We start from the raw sequence: 24,633 nt of genomic DNA on the forward strand, positions 1-24,633 counted from the left end.
CTAAGCCTTAGCCTATCACAAAATCGTGAACATTAAATACATTGTAGTTCTCTTTGAGCAAATTCAAATTGTACAACTACAGAGAAAGAGTGACTTTTTTATGTATAGGTTGAATAGCATTGGGTTTTACCAACTTTTTTTTTCTAATTTGCTTTAAAACTTCTCCCAAGAGCTAATCAGATTGGTAGCCATAAGCAATTAAATCTGCAAACTGTAATAAAACACTCCTAAACTTTTAAAAGATATGACTATTTAAACACCGATTACAGTAGACAGGGCACTGTTTCTACAATAAACTGCACTATATTGAAGTGAAAATGTAGATAAACAATACAGGTCACAGCAAATTCTACATCAGTCTAATAGCTGCCCTTTGCAAATATTAATGACATAGGTTTGGGGTTTATGCACATGCAGGTTTGTTTTGGTTTTTTTTCCTTCAATGAAATTAGATTTCTCATCTCACATTATTTTACTTCAACTGCAAGCAGTAGAAAGTCCATAATCCTATAATGATCTTCGATAATATTATCAAACCAGAACTTTGTGTTTAATAAATGCTTGGCTGAAGATAACATTTAGCTAAAAGATTGTTTATTTTCATTAGTTTTAAGTGTTTATTACTAAACACATTTGTACATAGAATTACAAAGTCTCAAGAAGTTGACTCAATTTAAAAAAAGTTGAATTCTAATAAAAGATATACAGGATATTTATTAGAAGGCCTTTTGATGAAATGAATTAACACAGGAAGTTTCTGATTTGAATTAAAATACTGTAAAAGAGCCAGTAGACAACCAAGTAACATAACACATGAAAATGCATTTAGATTTGTGAGCAATAATATGAAACGAGAATTTGTAGCTTACTTGGGACATAATCAGTAAGAAAACATAAAACTCACCTCATAGCAAGTATCTGAATGTAAGCATGTATATACTTTCTGCTGCATGTCTAACATATCCTGGAGCAATTCCTTCCAGTGTGTCTCACTGACTGATGGTTGCCTACAAACATTTTTAAAATTAAATATTCTCTTCCTCAACAAATTTAAAGAACAGCAGTAGATAACACTACAGTTCCATCACCAAAAATATGAGTTTTCTCAAATTCTATTTCAATCTTTAATTGGACTTTTAACCAAGAAGTGATTTAAAGACAGAATGCTTTTAATATCAATTAACATTTAAACAGTGTCTGTGGGATAAAATTGTTTGACAACAACAATGCAGTACCCAAAGTGTCTTTTCCGTTTGTTTTCTGTGGGATAGGACAGGGTTTAAGCAATCTTTATCAAGATCCCCCAAGTAGGTTCTGAAACTTCCAATAGTAGATCAGAAAGTTGAAAATGCTATCTTCCTGCTGATCCAAAAACAGCTGGATAAAGACAAGTTTGTAACAGCAACTGAGGATCATTAAAATGCTGTTCATTGTCGGCAATCTCAAAGGAGTAATCAATTGCATGCAATCACAGGCAAATAGAGCTGCAAGCTTACTTTGTTCCTTAAATTGGAATGGTATTCAGATTCTTGACCCTCTGAATCCATGGATCTCTGTTTACCCACAAAGCTTCCAATACAACTTTATGTGCTCTATCAAAACTTATACTAGTAAAAACGCTATGAAGGTTTTTTGACCTTATCTTGAGCCTTTCATATTAAAAAAGACTTTTTTAAGCTACACAAGCTAGTCCAGCTAATAGTGATTTTCTCATGTGGCATTAGCTTTCATTCTGGCAAACCAAAGGGTCTCTACAAAAAGTGAAAAATCAACATTTTTCCTACAGAGGCATTGACTTGAACTTTCTAAAGAAAGGTGTTTAGAAGTCAAAAAGCTTTCAGCATGTCCAAGCTAAATACTACCCTCTCATCACTGATAAACTGTTGTGCATGTTTACTTTAAACAAGAAAAAAAAAACAACCCACAGTGATAGCTGTTTTTCCCAGGCTTCAATCTTTTTATCTGCTTATGCCAAGAGCCACGTAATAATTCATCTACATTTGGAAGAAGAGTTAAATGAAATAGCTCTTAAACAGAAAAATTAAAAGAATTACACTGGAAATAGAAGAGGTAGGGTAATTTATTGATTTTACATATTAATTCTATTAAAAGAGCTCCTAAGAAAACATGCCCAAAAAAAAGAAAGTGGTATTTTACAAATCCTACACTGTCAATAAAATTAAATAGGTCTTAAAGGACCTCATTTACAATCTGTTAACTTTTACTGTTCATCATCTTGCAGTATTTTGCAGCCAGTATGCCTTTTAGGCTTGTTTACTTGCACACAAACATATTGAAACAGGTTTGAAGCAAGATAAAGTTTTCTGAATGTGGAGAATGCAGCCAAAACACTAATCATGTTAATCACCAGTTTAACAAATGTGGTTTATGTACATTGTATTCAGTTTGAACACTATAGTTCCCTACTGCAACAAAACAGGCAGGTACGCTCTCTGACAATAAGTATGTGTTACCTTACTGTCCTTTCCCTCCTATCTCCCATTCCCCTTTGAATACTAACTTGCGACCTGTGTGCCTTGTCAGCCTAATCATCAGCTTCCGTGCCTCCTCCGCATTGTCCTTTGTGTCTTTCACAAAGGAAACAGGTTTCTGAAGTCCATGTTTCTCCAACAGCTCTGACACACTGCAAATGAATAGTCAACATTTTTTAATTCTGCACAGTTGTACAACTACCTCTGCTGCAGCAGTCTTAAAGCTGTCTCAGACAATGTACTGCAAATGCAGTCTCCATAAAGTCTGTAACAGTATAGACTAGCCAGAGTAACATTATTTACCCAAAAATTTATTACTGTAAGGTAAATGCATATCACCAATAACCTGATGACATATCTTCACAGCTTTTAGTTTTTGATCACTCAAAGCATTACAGAGTATCAAGATCAAAAGAACTTCCCCAGATATTTCAGAAGTAACATTCTTCCCCCTCAAAAAAAACCAAAAAAACAAAAAAACAAACCAAAAAACCCCACCCTTTTATTCCATGGAAAATACCTGTGCAGTTTTTTAACATTCAAATAGCTAAAATTATTCAAAATTTCTAAGTTCTGAATACAAAAACCTTACAGATTAACTTGTCGACAGCACTAAAAACAAGATAAATATTCTTATTGCTTTCTTGTCATAAAAAAGTTCTTGGTTATGCCTACTGACTTCTGTAAGAATACATTACTTATTTTAGCAAAATTAAATACCTAAGAATTTGCTCCAGTTCATCTACTTCATCATGAAGAGTGGTAGTTTTATCTGTTTCAGGCCTGCAAAGATATTATACAATTAATATTAAAAAAATATAATTTCCATACTTCATATAATATAATAATAATGTAATAATTCATATTACATAGATATAAAGATAAGCAGTTTGAAACATTCCTTGATGACAATCAAGTATCTGTTTGCTTGAAAAGATTAAAACTATTGGCTTCTTGCTGGAAGGACAGATAACATTGAGAGGGTCCTCAGTCTCCCAAGAACAGAGCTTTTCCTTCGTCCTTAAACTTTTCTCAGGCTCTCTTTCCTACATGTAAAAGATATTGGGAGAAGAGTTTACATCTCCTTCTCATGCTTTCACTTTCTCGAGAATTACTTGTCCTTCATATAGGTCTTCCATATAGAGAGCTCTCTCACAGGGTCATATTGCTGCTTATAAGCTAAGTGAAAGACACCACTAACTAACAAGACCAACAAGACCAATAAGACAGCACTAACACTTGGTCTCAATTCACCAGGATAATAAAAGTCTAAGAAACTAACACAGAAGCCTTGGTCTAGGCTGCTACTTTAAATCATGTTTTGTTGCATTATTTGGTAAAGTACATATACAGCACAAGCATACATATAAAGCATAAGCGTACGTACAACCACGGCAACTCAGATAGGAACAGAATATTCCAGTAATATTACCTACCCTTTAGTGACTTAACTATTTTTAAAGCATTAATTCACAACTATATTTAGCATATCTAAAATATTTACAAATAACTAGCTGAAAATGTTTACCCATATCCTCTTTGTGGAAGGCATTCCAAAATATCGTAACAGAGAGAGAGCTGGTCATCTCGTTCACAACTATAAATACATTCCAATGCCGTAATCATAAGCTGGTCTTGATCAGGAATAATTTTTTGCTGACACTAACAAGAAAAGAAAGTACATTATTTTTAGTTTTCTGTTTCTAATTCAACAGCTAAGTTTCTTCTGAATATAAAAAGATGTGTACTCCAAGTAAATAAATTGGCTTTAGCTGTAATTAGAACAACTTGCTAACAACTTAGTGAAGTACCTGTTGAAGTTACAACCTGAAACATAACTCAGCTAGTTTCCTATACTGCAGACACTGGAAAGAACAGTGGTACGCCATTATACCCTTTTTAAATTTGAGACAGAGAAGGTGCAGAGCAGAGGAAGGCAACTGCTGCAAACATTTGTCAGATTTATTTAATACGTACAACAGTATCAATATATATAAAACAGCTGTGTTTTTCCTTCACTGCTTGATTTCTGTCCATACACTTAGAACATTCAATAGTATGCAAAAATGTGCTTATGTGCCCTGGAATAATTATTTAAAAACTGTAGAAGCAGCATGGAATACTCTTGTGGAAGGTGACATCAACCCTTATTCACTGAACTCTTGGCTCCATCTTAATGGCCTCTATTTTATTCTTTACATTTGTTGTGGAAAGAGAGGGGCGGGGAGAACAGGAAGAAATAATTTGAAACCTCCTGCTAGTAAATTCCTCAGGAAAAAATACTAGTGAGATCAAACTCTTCCATACACATTTTTTAAAAAGCAAATATGCCAGGAATTTACTTTAAACATGTCACCATAAAATTACTTCAAAGAAGAATCTTCACAACAATTTTTGTTCTACTAGGTCAAGACCATAATTACATTAGTTTGACAATCTCATCAAGGACCGTTCAGTTGCATCATAACTTATGCTATAATACTTTTTAATTTACATTTTCTAAAACATAACAATTCCTGGGTCCAAGAAGGGAAAGATCAGAGAGACGATCTGATTTAGAAGATGAACTAACTCTATTTATGAATTCAGCTCTTCAGGACAAGAATTTCCTAAGAAACCAGTAGAATCATCAGGGCTCTATACTTACAGCAGGTTTTGAATTCTGAAATATCTTCAGAGGTAGAGTCAGGTCTTCCTTTGCTAATGTTACTAAATATTCTTTAAAAAGTGAATTTGCAAGACCAGGGGACTGATTTTCACAGCGGTGGAGAAAAGGGATCATCCACTGATAAACATTCTTCACATATTTTTCATCGGAGGACTGGAAAGCAGAATGAGTTAGAGAGGAAAAAAAGAACAAGTTCAGTTTCATGGTCCAAAACAAACAAAAAAACCAAAAACCAAACAGAACATATTTTGATCAATATAACTGAAACAGTTATCTTCACCTATGACAAACAGCTGAGGCCTGACATTCACCACTGCTGCACAGATCACTATATCATGAAGCACTGAAACAATCTGTCGTCTTTCTACTACCCAATTGCTTGGGGAAACTAAGCAGTACAGGGGTAAAGCCCATTACATGAGGAAAGCCTAGCCGTCTTCCTCCCGCAATTTCAGAACGAGTGAAAGATCGCCTTGCATACATGTCAGAGTAGCATTACTTTCAGCATGCAAGAATGCAAGACAAAAAACAATGATGAGTGGTTACATAAATCCCAGCAAAATTGTGAAAATTCTGAGGAGCTTCTAGTGCATGAGTATTCTCCTCTGGTGCTTACGTATTCTTCAACTGAATTTCAGAGCCCTGTTCAGAGCCCTAGGTATTTTTCAACCTTTCTAAAAGGTCTGTTCCTATTCTGAAATGCTATGAACAGGCTTAACAACAAGATGAAAAACACACATGTGCTGCAGAGGCAAATATTAAGATTTTTTGCCAATATTTAAAGACACCAAAAAACATCCAAGGAAAACATTCAATGTTGTTGTATCCACAGCATCATCAACAACTACACTGAAGATCCTTTAGAAAGGGTCAATGAAAAAGCAATTTACAGCTTTCAAAAGACTGGATTTAGTCATGTTTAGTCCTGTGCCTAGGACAAAGAAACAGGTCTTCAAGAAAACTTAGCCATTTTAGCATTTGTTAAAAACAAATAATAATAAAAAAAAAAACACCACAGCAAAAAAGGAACAGTAAAAGTGCTGAATTCTTGTTGAATTAAAGGTGGAGGTTCATCAGAAAAATGTCAGCCACTAACAGTGCCTTTATATATATAGGATCTAGGGTAACCTGAATTACTGGAAATCAAGGCATACTTACTGATTTATTCAAAATACTTACATTCTTCATCAACAGTCTCAGCTTTTCAATGTCTTTCATCTCTACAAGTTCCTTCAAAGTTAAGGTTCGATCACCATCAGTCTCATAAACTACTGTCTCAAGAGTGATCAGATTGTCACAAAGCACCTGCAGACCAGGAATATTCCTCTCCATGCCAAGACGAACAAGGGACAGAGCACAGTCCACCTGAAAAATAATAAAAACCCCCTGCTGTACAACTGTTTGCCAAAAAACATCTTCAAGTCCAGTCTGTGTCCATTTTCTTTCCCTGTTCCTTTTGCTTAATATGCAATTCTAAGTTCCTAGAAGTTTTTGTGGACTGTGTATTCCTAAATGTATTACTCTTCTCAGATTTATAAAGACCAAATAAAATGCTTAATCTTAGTGAATGATGTCGTTACAGGCCTTTGACCCAGGTGCATCATATTGATGCATGTAAATTAGAAGAATACTATTCCTTCTAGAGATCACACACAGAGATACATCACCTCATCTCACTGCATGGAGTATGAAGGATTGCTTTAAACTAAGATAATCAGTTAACTAACTGAAGTTATGCATACCTCTGCATGTAACATGGCTTTTCTAGCTGACCATGAATTAATAATTTTAATTGTTGCCTTTTATGTCACAGAAGATGACACTCTTTTTCCCTGGTGACTGAAAATACCTTTATATGAAAGATTCTGTTTCAGTTCCAAAGAATGCAATATTGACTGTCCATATTCAGTGAGGCAGACATAAGTCTGGAAGAGTGGAATGCAATTTCATTTATATGTTAGTAATTGAATTGATCCTTGGAAGTTGCTTTCATTTCCATACCTACTGATAAGCTGTTAAGATCACAGAGAACTATGATTAAAGAGCATTGGAGGACTACAAACTTGAAGAATAAAAGAACTTGTCCACCAGAACCAACCCATAGTGATACTTCCAGCCAATCTCCTTTTCATGCAGCTAAATTGGCTTGAGAAGCAATAAAATACTCGAGCATGTCAGTGATGAGCTCTATTCCTACTTGCAATGTTTACCATATAGAGCTTCAAACATTTTTAAAATATGAAGAAAATAAAGCAAAGATAAGCTGCATGGTAGTCCCACAGACATACAAAAACCTGCCAGGAAGAAATCATGACAGTAGTACATATTGGCATATGAGTAACATATGTGACTGCCACATATCAATATATATGGCACAGTATCACATGACAGATAATAAAATATGTTTCCTGATACCCTGTGCACAACATTCCCTCCCTCAGTTACAAACATAAAATGTAATGGTAAACATTTTTCATGGACTACGAAAGTGCTACTGTCTGCTGTGGTAAGCCAAGCAAAAGGGAATCTACTGGCTTCCTATTCATTCCTATGGATCAATTATTTGGCTGAGTAAACTTTAGAGCAAGCATAAGTACACTGCAAAAGAAAAACCAAATATTTCAAAAGCCATAAGGAAGAATGAGACACAGTGTATATTACTGATGGAAAAGCGTCCTATCAATATGCATTAAGATAGGATTCTGTTGATCAGCCCAAGTCAGCCATCATCATTTCCTTACTGCTATTCTCACCTGCATCGCGTATTTTTCAATCTCCTGTGCTCTGCTCAAATACCAATCGGTAACGAGATCCACTGAAAGGTCAGTAGTCCTGTACTTCAGTAACTCAGGTTGCGTTTCATAGAGAAATTCACCTTCATCTTGTAATGTTGGTTCAACAATCATCCTTTTAAAAAAAAAAAAACAAAGTATATGTTTAAGTATACATTTGCTTGCATTTTTTTTTACATCAGTCTTTTTCCTAAAACTTCTGGTTGATCTGAAAGAAAGTGATACAATCGACCTACCATTACACCAATAATTTGATGGGACTCAAATGCCAATCATAATAAGTGTTAATTTTTGTCAGCAAAGTAACTAGTAAGAGATTCCAAACATGAGATAGACCAGGAAAGAAAGAATCCTCTCTACTAAAGACACAGATACGCCCAACCTCTGCTTTCCATCTGTTCCTCACACAGTGAAAGGCAGTTTTGTGATCCATTGATGCTGCTATGGTAATGTTATGGCTGACACATAACAAGGCAGAAGGAAAAGGGAGGAGGGGAAAAAAAAAAAAAAAAAAAATCAGGATTTCCAATGGTAACCTCCCCACCCCCGCTCACATGCATTTGCGAAAGTTGCTCATCACATCATCACACTGAACATAATGCTGTAACATGAAACAGCATTTGCTCAGTCATTCTCACTACAAAAGCTTAAAACACAAGTTAGTGTGCAAAAAAATAAGAAGTGAGTCTTACTATTTCCCACATTTTAAGAATGAGTAAGTAAATTCTTTACCTGAAATGTATTTTTGCTTTTTCTATATACTTACCTGCATTCTGCTTTTTCACACCAGTCTTCTTCACGATGTTTCTGCTCATTCCAAGGAAGAATTTTCAATGTCCCCTGCTTGTAACTGGTATAACAGAAAAGGGAAACTTTACATATTTTTTTTAAATTGTGATGGCATTCAATTAATGGAATAAAAAGCATACACAAGTATTTCCGTGAATTCATAATAAGCATGTAGTTCAATTACAGTACCAATTCTTTAAGATTTATCACTTCTTAATGCAGCTATGCAAGTGTGATTTTGCCTGTATGATATTACCTGTACAAACACATGTTCTAAATATACCATTAAAGATCCACTAAAAAAAATAAGAAGAAATTGATTTTCTTACTGACTGTAACTTTAAAAAAAGGAAAAAAGCCACTACATGCTTTAAGAATTTTTACCGCTTCACAGTAAGTATTCTGACTTCATATGCTGTCACTGAAGACTGAAATGACCAAAAACCTATGATCTTCACAGCTTAAAAAAAAAATTCTTCCAATTTTAGCACAAACCCTTGTACTGAACCAAAACAAGATGGGTCCTGATGTACTGATCTTCTCAATTAAGTTTAATGTGGTTTTCTCACTACAAACTTCCACAGTGAAACATTCTCTAAATATTGAGGTTGAAGAAAATAAAATCTGTTTAAAATGCAGTTTAAGAACACCACAGGTTATTACTATAATGATTACTTATGGCTCGCTGTTGTAGGCTAGTTGTTTAAGCAGCATAAAACCTGAGAAAACCAGGTCAAACTATGCAGAACTAAGGGGGAAAACAACAGCCATATAGGTTCTGGCATTGTAGAAATAAGAAACAAACCATGTACAAAAGACATTAAAGTTTCAGCATACTGGAGCAATAAGCCATTTTAAATCTCATTGATTTCCTCCTGACCCTGATAATAAACAGCAATAGCAACACTGCGTGGACAATCCCTATCTATAAATTAAAAACGGGCACAATCTTCTCATCCCTTGAAGAGCAGCACTGTAACTCAGTGGCTTAAAAAGAAACACAATTCCAACAAACAAATCAATTTCATGATATAGTAAGACTCAAAACAACAAACTAAAAATCAGCAACTCCATCTCATTTAGCAACAACCATTAAACAAGACATGTCCACACTAACTGCCCTGCCCCGTACACACACGCATTTCTCCCAGGAGGTCAGCCACCCTTTCTTTCCCTCCTCTATGCACTAACAATAATACCCCATGTTTTATCCATAGTAGTTCCAACCCTCCAGATGAAACATGGAGTAGAAATCCAGCAATAATTGGCAGAGGCAGATTTGCAGGCTATAAAAGTCAAAAGAAAGGAAGGGAGAAGATGGAAAACTGCTAACTCCTGTGTCTCAGCTACAGTAACATCTGTGTTCAATTCCAGTTCAGTTGGACAAAATGCTCCACAATTATCTTTATAATTAGGCACCATGTAGTAACATCACTGAAAAATAATAAAGAAAACTCCAAATTAACATTTATGGTATAAGCACCAGGAATAAAGTAACTTTCTGAGTTTGGAAAGATTCATCATCAGCCCATGTATTTTGGGGATTGGGTGGGCTGTGGTTTGTTTAAGTCTTAGATAACATAATTTTTCAATCAATTTTAAATATTAATGTTCGAAACTGGGTTCATAAACTAAATTAATAAGGTCATATTTCAAATGTCATACATGAGAATGTTATTATGAAAAGCTCAGTTTGTAGTGAAAAAGTTCTCTTTATCAGTTGAATGTTCAAGCAACAGAAAAGCCAAAGTGTGATTAACACTCTCTTCCAAAATATAGAATCAAGACAGCATGAGCAGGTCTTTATGTTACCATCAATAATGCTCTCCTTTTCTGTGTTCTATTAAACATAAAAGAAAACTGGATAAAATTTTATTGCCCAAGACAATGTCTTTTCATTGTAAAATTTTTCCATTCACTTCCCAGTAGGCTTAAGATGACATTTCAGAGGGACTGGGTGGTTGGCTGGTTTGTTTGGGTTTTGTTTTGTTTGGGGAGGGTCTTTTGGGGGTTTGTTTTGTTAAAAAGAGAAAACAAGAACTTTCATACAGCAGAGGACAGACAAGGGTTTCATTTTAGAAGCTGTTTCAAATCACGTCTGCAAAATTGCAGAACTACCAGGAGAGAATAACAGTAAGAGGAGATTTTCAGGTTTTCAAAAGAGGAAGGTCTAATTCAGGTTTAAGGCCAGAGTCCAATTCTTTCTATTACGAATGGCAACTCTGTATGTTTTTTTTTTTCCCCTTCAAGCATTTAATACACCAGGCTTGTCTCTTGAGACTCATCTAGTTGAGGATTAGAATTTTTTTTTTTTAAATCTTTTCCCTTGTAAATTTGTGCCTATCAAATCCAGACTCCAAGACAAAAGGCAATTCACCCCAACACACTTAGGGAACAACATCTTTTTGCTGAAAGACATGCACATTTTATGAGTAGGTTTGGGGTTTTTTCTAAAAATGTTTTGGGAGTAGATGAATCTTTGCTTTTTCTTTTCTTTTAAATCATGTCTCATTGTCTGAAACAAGCGTTATAAACATGAATTCTGCATTTGAAAGTTTATGCGTTGCATACTGGGATAGTACTGAACATAACACATTTAAGTAAGACACAAAGTATTGATCTGTTATGAGGTAAGAAAGCTTTATATGAAAGATATTGAACTATAAAATAAAGTAGTGTTTCCATCAAATGGTTTTGTTATGTACTCAAAATGTTTTTGAAGAATGTGCCTGATTCCAACTTTATTACATTTATTTTTAAAATTATCTCAAATCCTGAACCTTCAAATATTCTTTTCCCCCTGCTGACACTTGTACACTTACCAGAATTTATGATTTCCATATTTTACTGTAGGCACACTGTAAATTATTTTAGACTTCACATTCAAATTAGCACTTCCATAATCCCACTACATACACATATGGAGGCATTAAAAGTAGGCTATAAGACATAGTTGTATATCATATAGGATCTGCAAGGGAAGTTTTATGAAATATTCTTTAATTTAATTCAGAAACTCATTTGTCCAAAGTCTGTATCTTCTCAGACAGCAATGGGGAAATCAATGCCAGTTTCTGTTGCTCTGAAATCTTACGGCTCTGAAACAGTTTTATTATGTCACAATTATTCTATAACTGAGGATGAAATATAATAAGAAACACATCCCAGATATGTAGTCTTTAACAGCTATGATATGTATTGCATTTTTTATATTGCATGAAAACATTCTTTTCTACCACTATAGTAGTTTAGTAATGAATTAGCAAATACAACTATATAACTGATTACATATATTTTTAGGCTTCCAATTATTCAATATACTACATGATACAAAAGTGGTGGGCAGAGAAAGAAGCTCTTCATTTTCCAACAATATCCATAGGACATGTGACAAATTCATCAAGACTTAAGTACAGCTGGTGCCTATGCCAATGCCAAAACCACCACACATTTTGGGAAAACTGCTCTACAAAAACTAGTGGAAAAGGCATCCCAGCTGCTTTTGGCTACCACAGTTAACTACTCTGCAGAATTCCTGCTGTGCACATTGCGATGACAGGTCTTTTGAAGCAACTCTGCCACCAGAGAAGAAAAGTTATATCTGAATTCACATAAACAAATCAAGCTATGTTTTAATGACGTGGTTAACCTTTAATAGAATCTGGGGAGAAGGGAACTTTTTCTTCTCCTGAAACAACCTAGACTAAATAATCTAAACATCAGAAAAGTCAGCCAACACTACACAACTGCAGTTGAAGCTTGCTGTGTTTTTTTCTTGATGTACACAATTAAAATTGTGAGGGAATAGCGTTCACAAAATCAAAATGGGCTATTTTAAAGACACAGCTGAACTCCGAGTAAGATCAAAGCTGTCTGTCACCATATAGTGAAAACACTTCTTCAGAACTGTACATTTATAAAGCATAATGAATGTTCATGGAATAAATTTTGTTCTAAACCCTGTAAAAAGGCAACAAACAAATAAGACGATAGCACTTTCATGAGAAGACTGGGGAAGGCAAGCCAAGGTACAGTTCAGGACTATGCAAGCAAAGGACACACATTGTAGCTGAAGACAGGACACAAATATAAAGAAAATCCTGTTAATGCTCTGTGGATAAATAGCACAAGCATAGTCCAGCTCACATGCTATAGGAAGGTATGCAAAGGCTGCTACTGGCCTGCCTGAAACCTTCTCCAGGCTGAACACACCCAGCTCCCTCAGCCTTCACATGCTCCAGTCCTCAGTCACCTTGTTGGCCCTCTGCTGAGCTCGCTCCACTTTATTGATGTCTTTCCTGTACTGGGGGCCCCGTATTCCAGATGCAGTTGAAGGAGTGCAGTAGTCTGATTGCTCAGTCTCCTGGCTGTGCTTCTGTTCATGCAGGACAGGATGCTGCTGGCCTTCCCTGTTGGGTCATGTACTGCTTGTGCCCACCAGGACCCCCAGGTCCTTTCCAGCAAAGCTGCTTCCCAGCCAGCCTCCAGCCTTTATTGGTGCAAGAGTTTCTTCAGTTATAGGAACCTGACTTTGCATTTATCCTTCTTGAACTCCCCAAGGCTCTCGCTGGCCCACTCCTCCAGTCAGTCTAGGTCCCTCTGAACAGCAGCTCAGCTCCAGCATAACAGCTCCTGTGAAACTTCCTTCCTACCTTGGTGACAGCTCATGTTCTCCACGGCTCCCTCATAGCTTCAAGTTCTCATTTTCCTCTTCAAAAACTCCTCACAACTAATACCTACAGTACTTTTGCCAGCTCACTTTCTGCAGCAGTGAGCAGCTCCTGCTGCTTTCCCAGATCCCCACATAGGCCAGTCTGCAGAAGGGCTTCTCTTCCTCCAAACCACTACTTTAACTTTTACATGGACCACAAGAACCTTCCCTGCTCCTACCAGAAGTCAATCCATACAGAAACACAGGTGCCATCATGAGAAGTTAATCTTTCCCTCAAGAGTTATTTTTTCTGTTTCATAGCGGAAGGTAAGATCTGAGATTTTTAATTATTTTTTTCCAAACACATCCTTGAAATAATATTAACTACGTTGATCCCTCTACCTCTAAACTGTTTTTCTTCTTTCCCTTAGTGCAAAAGAAAGGAAGAGCATACAAAACTTATGCCCTTTTTATTTATTTCACTGTGCACTATACAAATGAATTTAAACAAACAAAAAGAACTGACCATAGGATTAATTCTTTTAACATGAACACTTCTGACCTACACTGAAAACAAAAGCAGCTCAGCTTCAGAAGAGAAGAAGAAAAACTGATACGAAAAAATGAGGACTATATATTAGACAGTTCTGCAGACGTTCAGTCATCAAACCTATTTACATACATACACTAAGAAGAGAAGAGATGAAGCTGTAAGAGCTTTTTCGAAACTGCAGTGCCACAGGCAATAACTAAAAGTCTAGTTCAGGAGAAGGTATCATTATGAAAAGGCAAAGTTAACTGCTTATGAACCTCTTAGTTTAATTGTGTAGTATTTATCTACTTGCAGATGAGTCTACTATGTGGCAATTTTCAGGTTTTAAAAGCTTCGCTAAGTTTTTAGAAGATATTTCCACTCTCACCCCAGTTCATCAGGCAAATGGAGTTCATCCACAACTCTCCAGTAAAAATTCACTTTAAGCCATGACTGAAAACCAGTATTTGAGAAAGGTAAGGAGTAAAAAAGCAGAAACATATAAAAAGTTGCTATCTTAGAGGGAAGATTTTTACTGCTAGTGTAATATGCAATATAGCAGACTTACGGCTGTTGAGGGAACCATACATTTGAATTTCCCAACTTCTGTGAGTTTAAAATGTGAGCTGTAATGTTGCAACATAGCAGTTAAATGTAGTAAAAAGGATAAGAAAATTAAAAGAAAAGGAAAAAGACTCTGGTTATGTATTTATAATGGTGGTAAGCCATTATTCTCCTCTGAGATCACCTTTAAAAACCTGAGGGCAACAGTCTTAACTATAGACTAAGAACGCTAGCTGTAGCTATTAAAATAGAGATTAGAAAGAGCTATCATCTCCTTTGAATAGCTAAACTTTTACCACCTTCACTCTAGTTGTCTTAACAGATGAAGTCTGTGCATCTGATGGATCTTTGAGAAGGAGCATGAATCCCAATGACTAAGAGACAGCAGATATTCAGGAGTCATCATCATAACAGAAGCTGAGAAATAATACAAAAAGAAGTAGGAAAACATTACAATCACAATTCTGCAAAAACACATTACTGAGTAATGTCAGTCTATCACAATACCAATTTGAAGCCGACAGGCATGTAGAGCCACCAATGCATCTTAGTATTTTCAGATTCCTTCTCAACTCCGGGAGCTGTTGGGCTTATATAACTTGCAGGTCTTTTCAAGAGTCTCATGAATACATAAATCCTCTGCTCTGACATTACAAACCTCCTCCTGAACAGTTTTGAGAGCAAGCCCTAAAGATGCTAAGCTACAAAACGTGCCAAAAACAAGAAACAAAAGGACATCTACCACTTGAGACTTTTTACAAGCAGATAGAGGAAAAAAATATGTATCTATTTCCTAACAACCTGGCCCAGTAGACAGAAAAAAAAAAAAATTCTTCTGCCTTTTTTCACGTATTTGTTATGCCAACTCTTCCTTGACTGGTAAGACCTTAAAATTTTTGTGACACCAGTCTCTAAATGTCATCCTAATGTAAATGACATGTGCCAGTAACAAGAAAAACAACTGCATTATGCCTATAGAATGCACTAGCAAAACAAGCATTTCTTTCACCAGGTACTCAGAATTTACTATCTGCAGCTGAACTGGAGGCTCCAGACAGCAGGAAATGGCAGTTATAATGCAACCTTTACAAAAACATTTCTTAGAGCTAATGAAATTCTTCAGATATAGCACTTCTATATGCATTCATGGTGGTGGTGGTGGTGTACAGCAAGCAATTGTGTTTCAATACTTTTGCCTTGGCAATAGCTAGAGGTGCCTATTTGTCCCACCTCACCCATTCCATGCATAAACAAGGCAGTACCTGCTATACAATCTCAAGTTTTTCATCAGCCAGATTCCCCTATGGATGGAGGAACTAACTAACAGAACAGAGAGCAATGTGGTGAACTCCCACAAGGATACGTGTCACCTCAGAGAGCTCCAGCTGGGAACCAACCCTCTTATCATTTAAAGTGCTCCATATACACAGACACAATATGGACAATTCCCAGCAGTGCTTCATCCTACACACACACAGGGCCACAGATGAAGACCTAGAAGACAAACTACAGTATTTTTCACCTCCACCAAAATCTTTTCTGCCTCCAGAGCTGCACACTGCTCAGCAAGAGATCGGAGCTGCAGGAGGCCAAGCAGCAAAGGCATCAGCAAGGCATGAACAAAGAGTTCTTTAAGCAAGGCCACCAGGGCAGGCTGCACTCTTAACACGGGCACTATCATGCAGTTGGTCCATGTTAGTGGCCTCATCACATGCACCACAGCAACCAATTACCCTATCGGAATCTCTCAGTACAGACAATTATGGCCTTGAATTTTCAGAAAAAACAATGAGCTAAAAGAAATCACAAGAGAGATCTGCCTTTTTTGCAGTTGAAAGTAGAAAATCTTTCTGATATCCAGCACACACCCTATTTCATAACTGCAACAGTGTGAAATTTAAAAAGGAGAACCAGACTAAGCCATTTCCTGGCTCAGAATCCTTTATAAGATTTGTCTAGAGTCAAAGTTCATGAGGACAGACTGAATCTTTCTCACCCCTTATCCCAAGACCACTGTAATTACAGGCTGCATAAGCTGAAGAGACACCAGGCCGTACTGCTACATTTTTTCTACGAATTAAAACATTGGGGTTTATATTTTTGCAATGTTTTCCTTTTGTTCTGAAGTTTATTAATTACAGTAAGTACTTGCAATTTTTTAATATTATGTGGGAATGAAATAGTTCGATTAAGTTTATATCATAACCTTGTTCAATCATTTAAGGCAAATTTTGTCCACATACTGTGTTCTATAGAGAAGTAAACTAGATAGCACATTCATTTAAACTGGATTTCACAACAACTACTACGTATCTACAAAATACCAGTAATTCTATTCATATTAATAACCCATTTAAAAAATAAATGCTAGAACTAAATGGCCCAATAAACTCACTTAAAATGACCAAGAACTTCAGTTCTCTTTGATTCACATGGATTCATTTTGATTCACATGAAACAAGAATTGCCAGAAGCTGAAGGTATTTAGGCGGGGGGGGGGGGCGGGGGGAGACTCATCTCATTAAAAAAAAAAACCTTCATAAATCAATAAGAAAATGTTACTTTGTATAACTTACATCTATTTCATTAGTATATTATTTTCACTAATAGGTATTTCCAACAATACATATTTAATTATATTACATTAATAAAATAGAGTTTTAAGGAGTGTATTTAACAATACTATGAGTAATCAGTTTTGTAACAGGGAAAAGTTTTAGAAAGAGGTGAGATCAAATATACAGTATATTTTTATAAATATATGGGATTTGCTCTCATCCCCATTTTGTAGTTGTCTGAAGACAAACATTTCAAAGACATACAGTATTATCTGTTCTGCAACCTGAAAAAAAAAAAAAAGTGTGAACAGCACATACCTGATTCAAGCACTGGAAAGTTCTGTCTGCCATGGGAATAAAGATTCAAACTATATACTTCCATTTCTTAAAAGCAGACAAAACTAAGTTCTTAACCCATATCTGTACAACTTTACTACTAGATCACGGGTGAAATGTTTTATTTTAACAGTCATTTTGCCTCTTGGCACGTAAGTCAGTTTCTTAAACAAACCAACCAACCACAACAACAAAATAAAAATAAAAAAAAAAAAACAAACCCAACAAGAACAAACAACCCTTCAGAAAGAAGGGGAACCAGTTTATGAACACCAACAAAATATCATAACCACGTTTAAGAAGACCCTTCTTCTCTCCCTCTCACATTATAAATCTTGTCAAAACAAAAGAGAAAAATGGGAATATATTTTACCAATTTTATAAACTCTGCAATAATTTCTCTTCATGGTCCTAACTGTTACCTTAAAGAAAAGGATAAAACAAGTGTTTTCACACCATAACTAAATAACCAAATGTGTTCCTAATACTACCAACACAATAAAAAGGGCACTGGTAAATATTAGATATCATGAAATAAAGACTAACTTCTGCTTAGAAAGGACAAAAGTGATAAGTATCATAAGCTAGGAAAAATGTCAGGAGAAGAACTTGATGAATTAAAAAAAACTTCTTGTACATGGAGAATTATCCAAATAGGACTGCTAAAACTTTGAAGTGAAAAACTTCACTATAATGCTGGAAGACTAAAAAAAAAAAAAAAAAATTTCTATTAGCTACTCCAAAAACTATCCCTCTGAAATAAGGCTTCAAAATCCTATTGTAAAATATTAAATAATGAAATCTCCCCCAATTCTTTATGGGCACCGAATAATATGCTTCAAAACTAATTTCATAATTGAAGTGTTTGAAAGAAACATTCTAGAAGCAAAAAATTCTTTTCATTAATACACAAAACATTATTATGATGTTCAAGGAAGACTTATGAAAATATACATGAAACTGGCAGTAAACTAATATTTTATGCTGAAACGAAAGAGTAAGAAAGTCTGGATTTAAAAGCTTTTCACAATTTTACCTTAGCAAGCTGCTTAAGAATCAGCAACAAGAAGATTAATGATTTTGAAGTTACTGACTGCTTAAGTGTTAAATTACATTTCAAAACAAATTCAGAAAAACATAATTGCTTCTAGGGAGCTAAACACTTGTGTCATTAATTTGCTAATGCTGGCTGTTATTACAAACCAATTACAGACTTTTACTTACACCTGTGAAAATCTGGGCAGTTTCAGGTCAGAAAAGGCCATGCTTCCTCTTATGTGTAATGGAGGCAAGAACATTTAAAGTCCCTAGCTTCCTGATAATAACCAAAAGAGACCAAAAAGCTTTTTTTTTTTAGTTAATATCCATTGATGCATCCTTACCAAGCTTCAGGCAACAAGAAAGCATATTCATGTGGTGAAGTAGTCTCTGGAAAATTGGAGAGAATTGCCTGTCTGTGTGGAAGTAAAGCTGATCCATGGAAAGTGAACAAAATTTCCAGGGCTCTGACATTGCTTTCCTAAAGAACAAAACATTAAGTTGAAGAACTAGCTTAAGACTGATTTAGACTGAAAATGAGCACGAAATGTAAGCTTAGGTCATGCAACAAACATTTAATTTTAAAATTTTCTTTAGCAATAAAGAAAATTAGCTCAGTGTCACTGCATTTATTTATTTGAAATCAAACAAATACACCCCCCACCTCTTAAATTCCCATTGAGATTGAACCAAGTTCAAAGGGGGGAAAAAAATGCACTTTAGTGAAAACAGCAATACCAAAACAAAATTACATTCTAGCAAAATAAATATTAATACCCGAGCATAAGTTCTTGCTGAAAGTACAATATTCTGATTTCTGAACTTCTTAAAGAATTCACCATCATAGTGCTGTTCAGCTGCATGAGGCCCTCCAAGGATTTCCTTAAAACAAACAAGCAAACAAAAACTTATAAAATATTCGTTTTTATGCAACATTTACGAAAGCATCAAAAAGCCTACACGTTTTTTATCTTAGGAGGAATAAGCATGAGATATATGTGGAAAAGCACGCTGCTGTTTTTCATTTGTTTCAGTAGGAAAAAAACAGATACATCTTTGATTGATAAGCTAAGACAATTCTCTGCCTTATTTTAATTAGGGTTTAGACAAGTTTAGTTACAAAGAGATGTGGTAAAAGTCATTATGTGACTAGTGCCAACTGTAAAGTTAAAGTTAAAAAACTAAGCAAAATACAGTTTGACATTCCAAAAACTTTCACTTCAGTAAGCTCATGGAAGAAAAACATTTGTTAGAGAATCTGAACAGAACTTGCTAATTAGACTAACAGAGGGAAATAATAGTAATCCCGCACCAACTCCACATCCCATATTGCTGCATAACTTAACTGCCTGCAGACACAGTATGTTCAAAACAGGCTTCTGCCCAACTATACCACTCAACACTACAAGCCAGCCATTTGCAACAGCGAAGCAGGAGAAACAAGACAGCTTGAACAGAAAACAGCTTACTTTTCTCAAATGAGAGACTGTAGCATTTCAAGAAGACTATAAACATTAATACTACAATATATAACAAAAAAGATATGACAATGTGATGAAAAAGTTACAGGAATACCTATGGAATAAGAACTCAAAATAACTGTAGACAGTTACCAAGTGTCCTCACCTCATAGGTTTCAAGGCGATCAAGATAAGTTAACAGCTTCAGCCTGCTACGGCAGAGTTCTTTTTGTTCCAGTGTCAGCCTATGTTCAAAACAGGAATTTTCATGCTTGCAATTGATACTGTACATCATGTGCATATGAAGACAACTTTTACACATTTTAATGACTTTGTGCATTGGAATATATCAAGGAATTAGAGTAAACCGAAAACTTCGACACAATATAATGGCAATTAAAATTTAAACCATTTTCCTATTAGGAATAACATACACAAGAGTAATTACATTCTTGCAATTGTGTAGTTATAATAAACGTATAACTCTGAATAAAACATGGCCTAACATTTCATTTACTTTGAGAAGTTTACTGATAATAGCAGTTCTTGATGCTTCTTGGCCTCTTTTTCCTTTCTAGCATCCATTTCTTCATCTGGTGACAAAAAGTCTTCATAGGGAATTTCAATGTCCACCTCCCCCGGTAAGATAAATCTGGAAGACAAAACCAACAATGTAATCAACATTGATAAAAAAAATAACAACAAAAAGATATGACGAACTAATTTTTGAGTAAGCACATTAACACAGCTTTCCGTTAATATCTTGACTAAAAATCTAAACTTGTATAGAAAATGATAATGCTGAGTTTTGCTGTTGTAAAGCAGCAGGCATTCATCACAAGCCAACAAGAGGCATCGTCTCTTGTTTCCACCCCCTCCCTAAAACAAACCAAAAAAACCAAACCACCAACCACACAGCTATGACGGTTGATAAAAGTTCCTAAATTCCACAGGTAGCACTGGGATTGACAGCAGTTCTACAGCATACAATGGTAATAGATGACTGCACGAAGAAAGAACAGCCTCTTCTATTTCTACCACCAGGAACTGAATACTGAAGAGAATTGTCACTGCATGTATTTCCCCACTGATCCACTGTGTTTTGCTTTGCTCCCCTCCCTACTTGAACAACAGAAAATCATTACAACAATTAAGACATACAACAAAATACATCTATAGGGGTAGTTGCAGCTTCCAGAAGACGCAACAGAAACAGGTTCTCATCGAAAAATAGTGACATCAGAAGTTCTCTATAATGAAAAAAATAAAGGGCATCCAGAGAAGAGGGAAAATTCAGTACAAAATAAACAGTGATTTTACTTTTGTAAAAGGTAAAATGCGAATAGGTACCTTGTGGACATCTTTAGAATAGTTTGATTCAAAGCATTACCTTTCTTTATGTCCTGCAAAAACATCTTAACATTTTCATTAGTGGTTGATAAAAAAAAAAAATTACCAAATTATTAGAAAAGACTTCATACACCATTCTTTAAAAAGAAAAACAAAACAAAAAAAAACCACTCTTCGCAAACCTGCCACCATCTTCTCCTTTTCCTATGGCCACAAGAGCCTCCAAGTCTGTGCCTTTCAAGCCATACTGAAGCAGCTTCTTAGCAGCATCCACATTCTCTGGAACTCTTTCCAAGCACTCATGAAGAACCCATGCACGCTTCTTAATTTTGCTCTGTCCAGGAACAAGAACATAAACACAATGTTATATGCTTCAATTTAAAGCAATGAAACTGGAGATGTTAAAATCTTCTAACATGTTTCTTCCACTTAAGAAAATGTCAACTTAACCTCATGACTGACAATGTGAACCAACAAAAAAAAGAGGTGAGAATGCTAAAATACATAATGCCCTCAGAGTGTATGTGGCAGAAAAGGGCACAGAAATGCCAAATGATTTAGCAGAACTTTTACAACAACTAGAACAGAAGTTATTATTTGTATTCCCTAATTAGTATAATTCCTCCTTACACTAAATAATATGTGATGGTTTGGGGCTAAAATGCAGTTGTTATAAACTGAGTGTATCCCACAATAGCACTAGAGTAATTTTTGGTGTCGACCTCTTCACATGCCATTGGGATTCTGTGACAGGAAGGACACACCAGGGTCACAAAATATTATTGGCCTTATCTGCTAATCTTCAGTTTACATTACAAAGCACATGGAGAATGGCTACTTGCAAAAATCCTACTTTGACATTCAATTAATATCTGACTTGAAAAAACAAAAATTAGATTATATTTCTCTCGATCTCTTGGAAGACTTTACCCTATAGCACCATTAGGTTGTGCATCTTTGACAACACTTGTCTGCTGAGTTTGAATTCTTTCTTCCAAGCCAAAAGAAACCCACAATAGATTCTACTGAAAAGCTCCAGTTACACATAGCAGAGTACACTGTAAATTTTGTTATTCAAACTTTGCTGTATAGCTACTGATACCAACTTCACCTTTCCATTTGATTTTCTAAAATACGTGGAAGTTATTTAAATGCTTTTTATTTCCAATTATTATTATTATTATTAATTTGCCAGGCAACAATCTACAGCTGCACGTGGGGGAAAGATTACACCAGAGAAAGCAAGTTCATATTAACAGAAATTAGAAGATACTTGAAAGGAAAGATTTCCATTAACTTCCAAGGTCTCCGGATCAGACCTTCAGTTAAATTAACAAGGTCACTCTCTTCCACATGACAGGAAATGGAATTTGCAGGACAGCTCTCCAAATTGCCACCAATTTATGTTGTATAAATTAGAACACGATTGAGCAATTCAATTTCTGTAAAGATAATGTAGCCATTCTGATAAGAAAGCCTAAAAGTCACAAAAACCAAACCCACCAAGTAGTCTTGAATTGAAGCAACGTTAACAGCTGACTTCCTCCACTGTCTTTGATACACAAGATCAGAATCAAGACCATATGCTTGCGCCAAAGACAAAGCTTCCCCATATTCTTCATTATCAATCTAAAAAGCAAACACATGAAAATAAAAGTCATCTGATTTCCATATTAAACAATCAATTATTAATTCTGTGTGTTGAAACAGGTAGAGGGATAATTACTGTGGGTATGCCTAAGCAGGTAGGAAAGAAAATGGCTCAAGATACAGATGAGTAAGACTGAGATCTGATGGACATCTCTAGAAAAATCAGAGATTTTTCCTCAAGAAAAAGGAAGAAGTTATTTAGGTAATCAGTATGACATCAGCACTCCCTGGAAACTCTAACAGCTATAGAGTGGGCTGGTTTACCATCAGAACAATTGAAATGGCCAAGACAAAGTACTGCCTAGAGTAGTCATAAAAATGAAGAAGTATCTGTTCTTCAGTAAGAGTGAATCACAGGCCTAATTTCTATGTATGCCTGAAAAAACATGCAAGTAAACTACATTCACATCAGAGTATAAGTTAACCCATTCCCTGGCCAATAACAAGCTCAACTGATTTCATTCAATACATTTGCCAGGTCTTTCATTATTTGTAAACACTCACATGAGTACATTTCCAAGTCTGGCCAAGCTAACGATGCACAGTGTCTCCTCAGTGACCTGTAAACATTATCTCATTTGAATTATTATAATGCTAGTTTTAAACAATGATCCCTCCGCTTAGGTAACACAGTACACTGTCAACTAAGAGACCCTTAGAAATATGTGCCTAAATCCTTCTGTTAATATAGCAGGAATTAAAAGAAAAATAGAAAATTCTTTTTAAATAAAACTGATTATGAGAGATATGACCTTTCCTTCTATACTTACTTTTCTCTGGTACAGTTCCTCTGGAGTCGTGGATCTCAAACTGACAAGGCGGAAATTCTTTGTAATAGTACGTGGACGTTTCCGTGGAGGAGCAAATCGTTCCATTTCTGTCACAAAGTACAGGCCTTGCTTTAGGTAGCTGAAGTATCTGTCCTTCGCAGAAGTTTCATCATCTGAGTCAGAGTCATCCTCTCCCTCATCTTCATCACCAGGCCTGCTCTCCAAGCGTAATCTTTTTGGAAGAAGTTTTATCTCACACTGCACAGAAAACAATTCTTAAGGGTAGAATATGAAGTGCCCATCTACTACATCTCAACTAGTTTGGCAAGAATTGAGTGCATGTCCACTTCCACTACTTCAAACTTCAGAATCAGCATCCTTCCTCCTCTTATCTTTTAAACGCTTTATTTCTCTGCTTGCTTAATATATTCCAGAAACCCTGACTGTGTCTGTCTCCTAGATCTAAGGCTTCATTCCTTACCTACTGAAACAAGGGCGAAGGCTTCTTAATAGTAACTCACTATTACACTAAATGTCCTACACCACCCTGGACAACACAGAACTATGGAGACATCTTAGTACACTGTTATATAGCTTACTGCAGTGTACAGCAATATTTTCAACTCTTAGCTATCCAAAGCAAGGTTTTCTGTATGCTGGTCAGTGGCTAGATGTGATTTCCAGAATAATACAAATCATTCCAAAAACATACATGCAAGCTTTGGTATGTATTGAGATATTCTGATAAATATTATTTTAAACTTTTGTTTAAGATATTTAAGACATATTTCAATGTAAGCCTTAGGAAATAATCATTTTCTTCATTTCAAAGAAAATACCTGGTTAACTTCTTAATCAAAAATATGTTCTACTCCTTCCTGGAATCCTACTAAAGATGGACAAAAATAGATCTCTTACATGGCTTGGTCTTAATTTAAATGCGTTCCTTATTTCTTTTAAACATACTCCCTCTGTAAGAAGCA

At 35.6% G+C, this 24,633-nt stretch overlaps 1 protein-coding gene across 1 annotated transcript in view; it reads right to left on the reverse strand.

The window, feature by feature from the left end:
* NBAS (NBAS subunit of NRZ tethering complex) overlaps window positions 1–24,633 on the reverse strand; it is a 186,011-nt gene that overhangs the window by 132,679 nt on the left and 28,699 nt on the right. Inside the window, exons 15-29 of the mRNA XM_009466291.2 lie at window positions 23,651–23,908; window positions 22,734–22,859; window positions 21,413–21,564; window positions 20,398–20,532; window positions 20,047–20,125; window positions 19,198–19,302; window positions 18,765–18,901; window positions 8,719–8,802; window positions 7,914–8,067; window positions 6,340–6,525; window positions 5,140–5,313; window positions 4,021–4,154; window positions 3,213–3,275; window positions 2,522–2,644; window positions 905–1,007 (exon numbers count right to left, since the gene is read on the reverse strand). Coding sequence (XP_009464566.2) covers window positions 905–1,007; window positions 2,522–2,644; window positions 3,213–3,275; window positions 4,021–4,154; window positions 5,140–5,313; window positions 6,340–6,525; window positions 7,914–8,067; window positions 8,719–8,802; window positions 18,765–18,901; window positions 19,198–19,302; window positions 20,047–20,125; window positions 20,398–20,532; window positions 21,413–21,564; window positions 22,734–22,859; window positions 23,651–23,908 — 2,013 coding nt within the window. The remainder of the gene's footprint in view (window positions 1–904; window positions 1,008–2,521; window positions 2,645–3,212; window positions 3,276–4,020; window positions 4,155–5,139; window positions 5,314–6,339; window positions 6,526–7,913; window positions 8,068–8,718; window positions 8,803–18,764; window positions 18,902–19,197; window positions 19,303–20,046; window positions 20,126–20,397; window positions 20,533–21,412; window positions 21,565–22,733; window positions 22,860–23,650; window positions 23,909–24,633) is intronic.

This window comes from Nipponia nippon, unplaced genomic scaffold, assembly GCF_047370975.1.
Source record: "Nipponia nippon isolate SJK-2023a ecotype South Korea unplaced genomic scaffold, ASM4737097v1 scaffold_4, whole genome shotgun sequence".
NCBI classification, from domain to species: Eukaryota; Metazoa; Chordata; class Aves; order Pelecaniformes; family Threskiornithidae; genus Nipponia; species Nipponia nippon.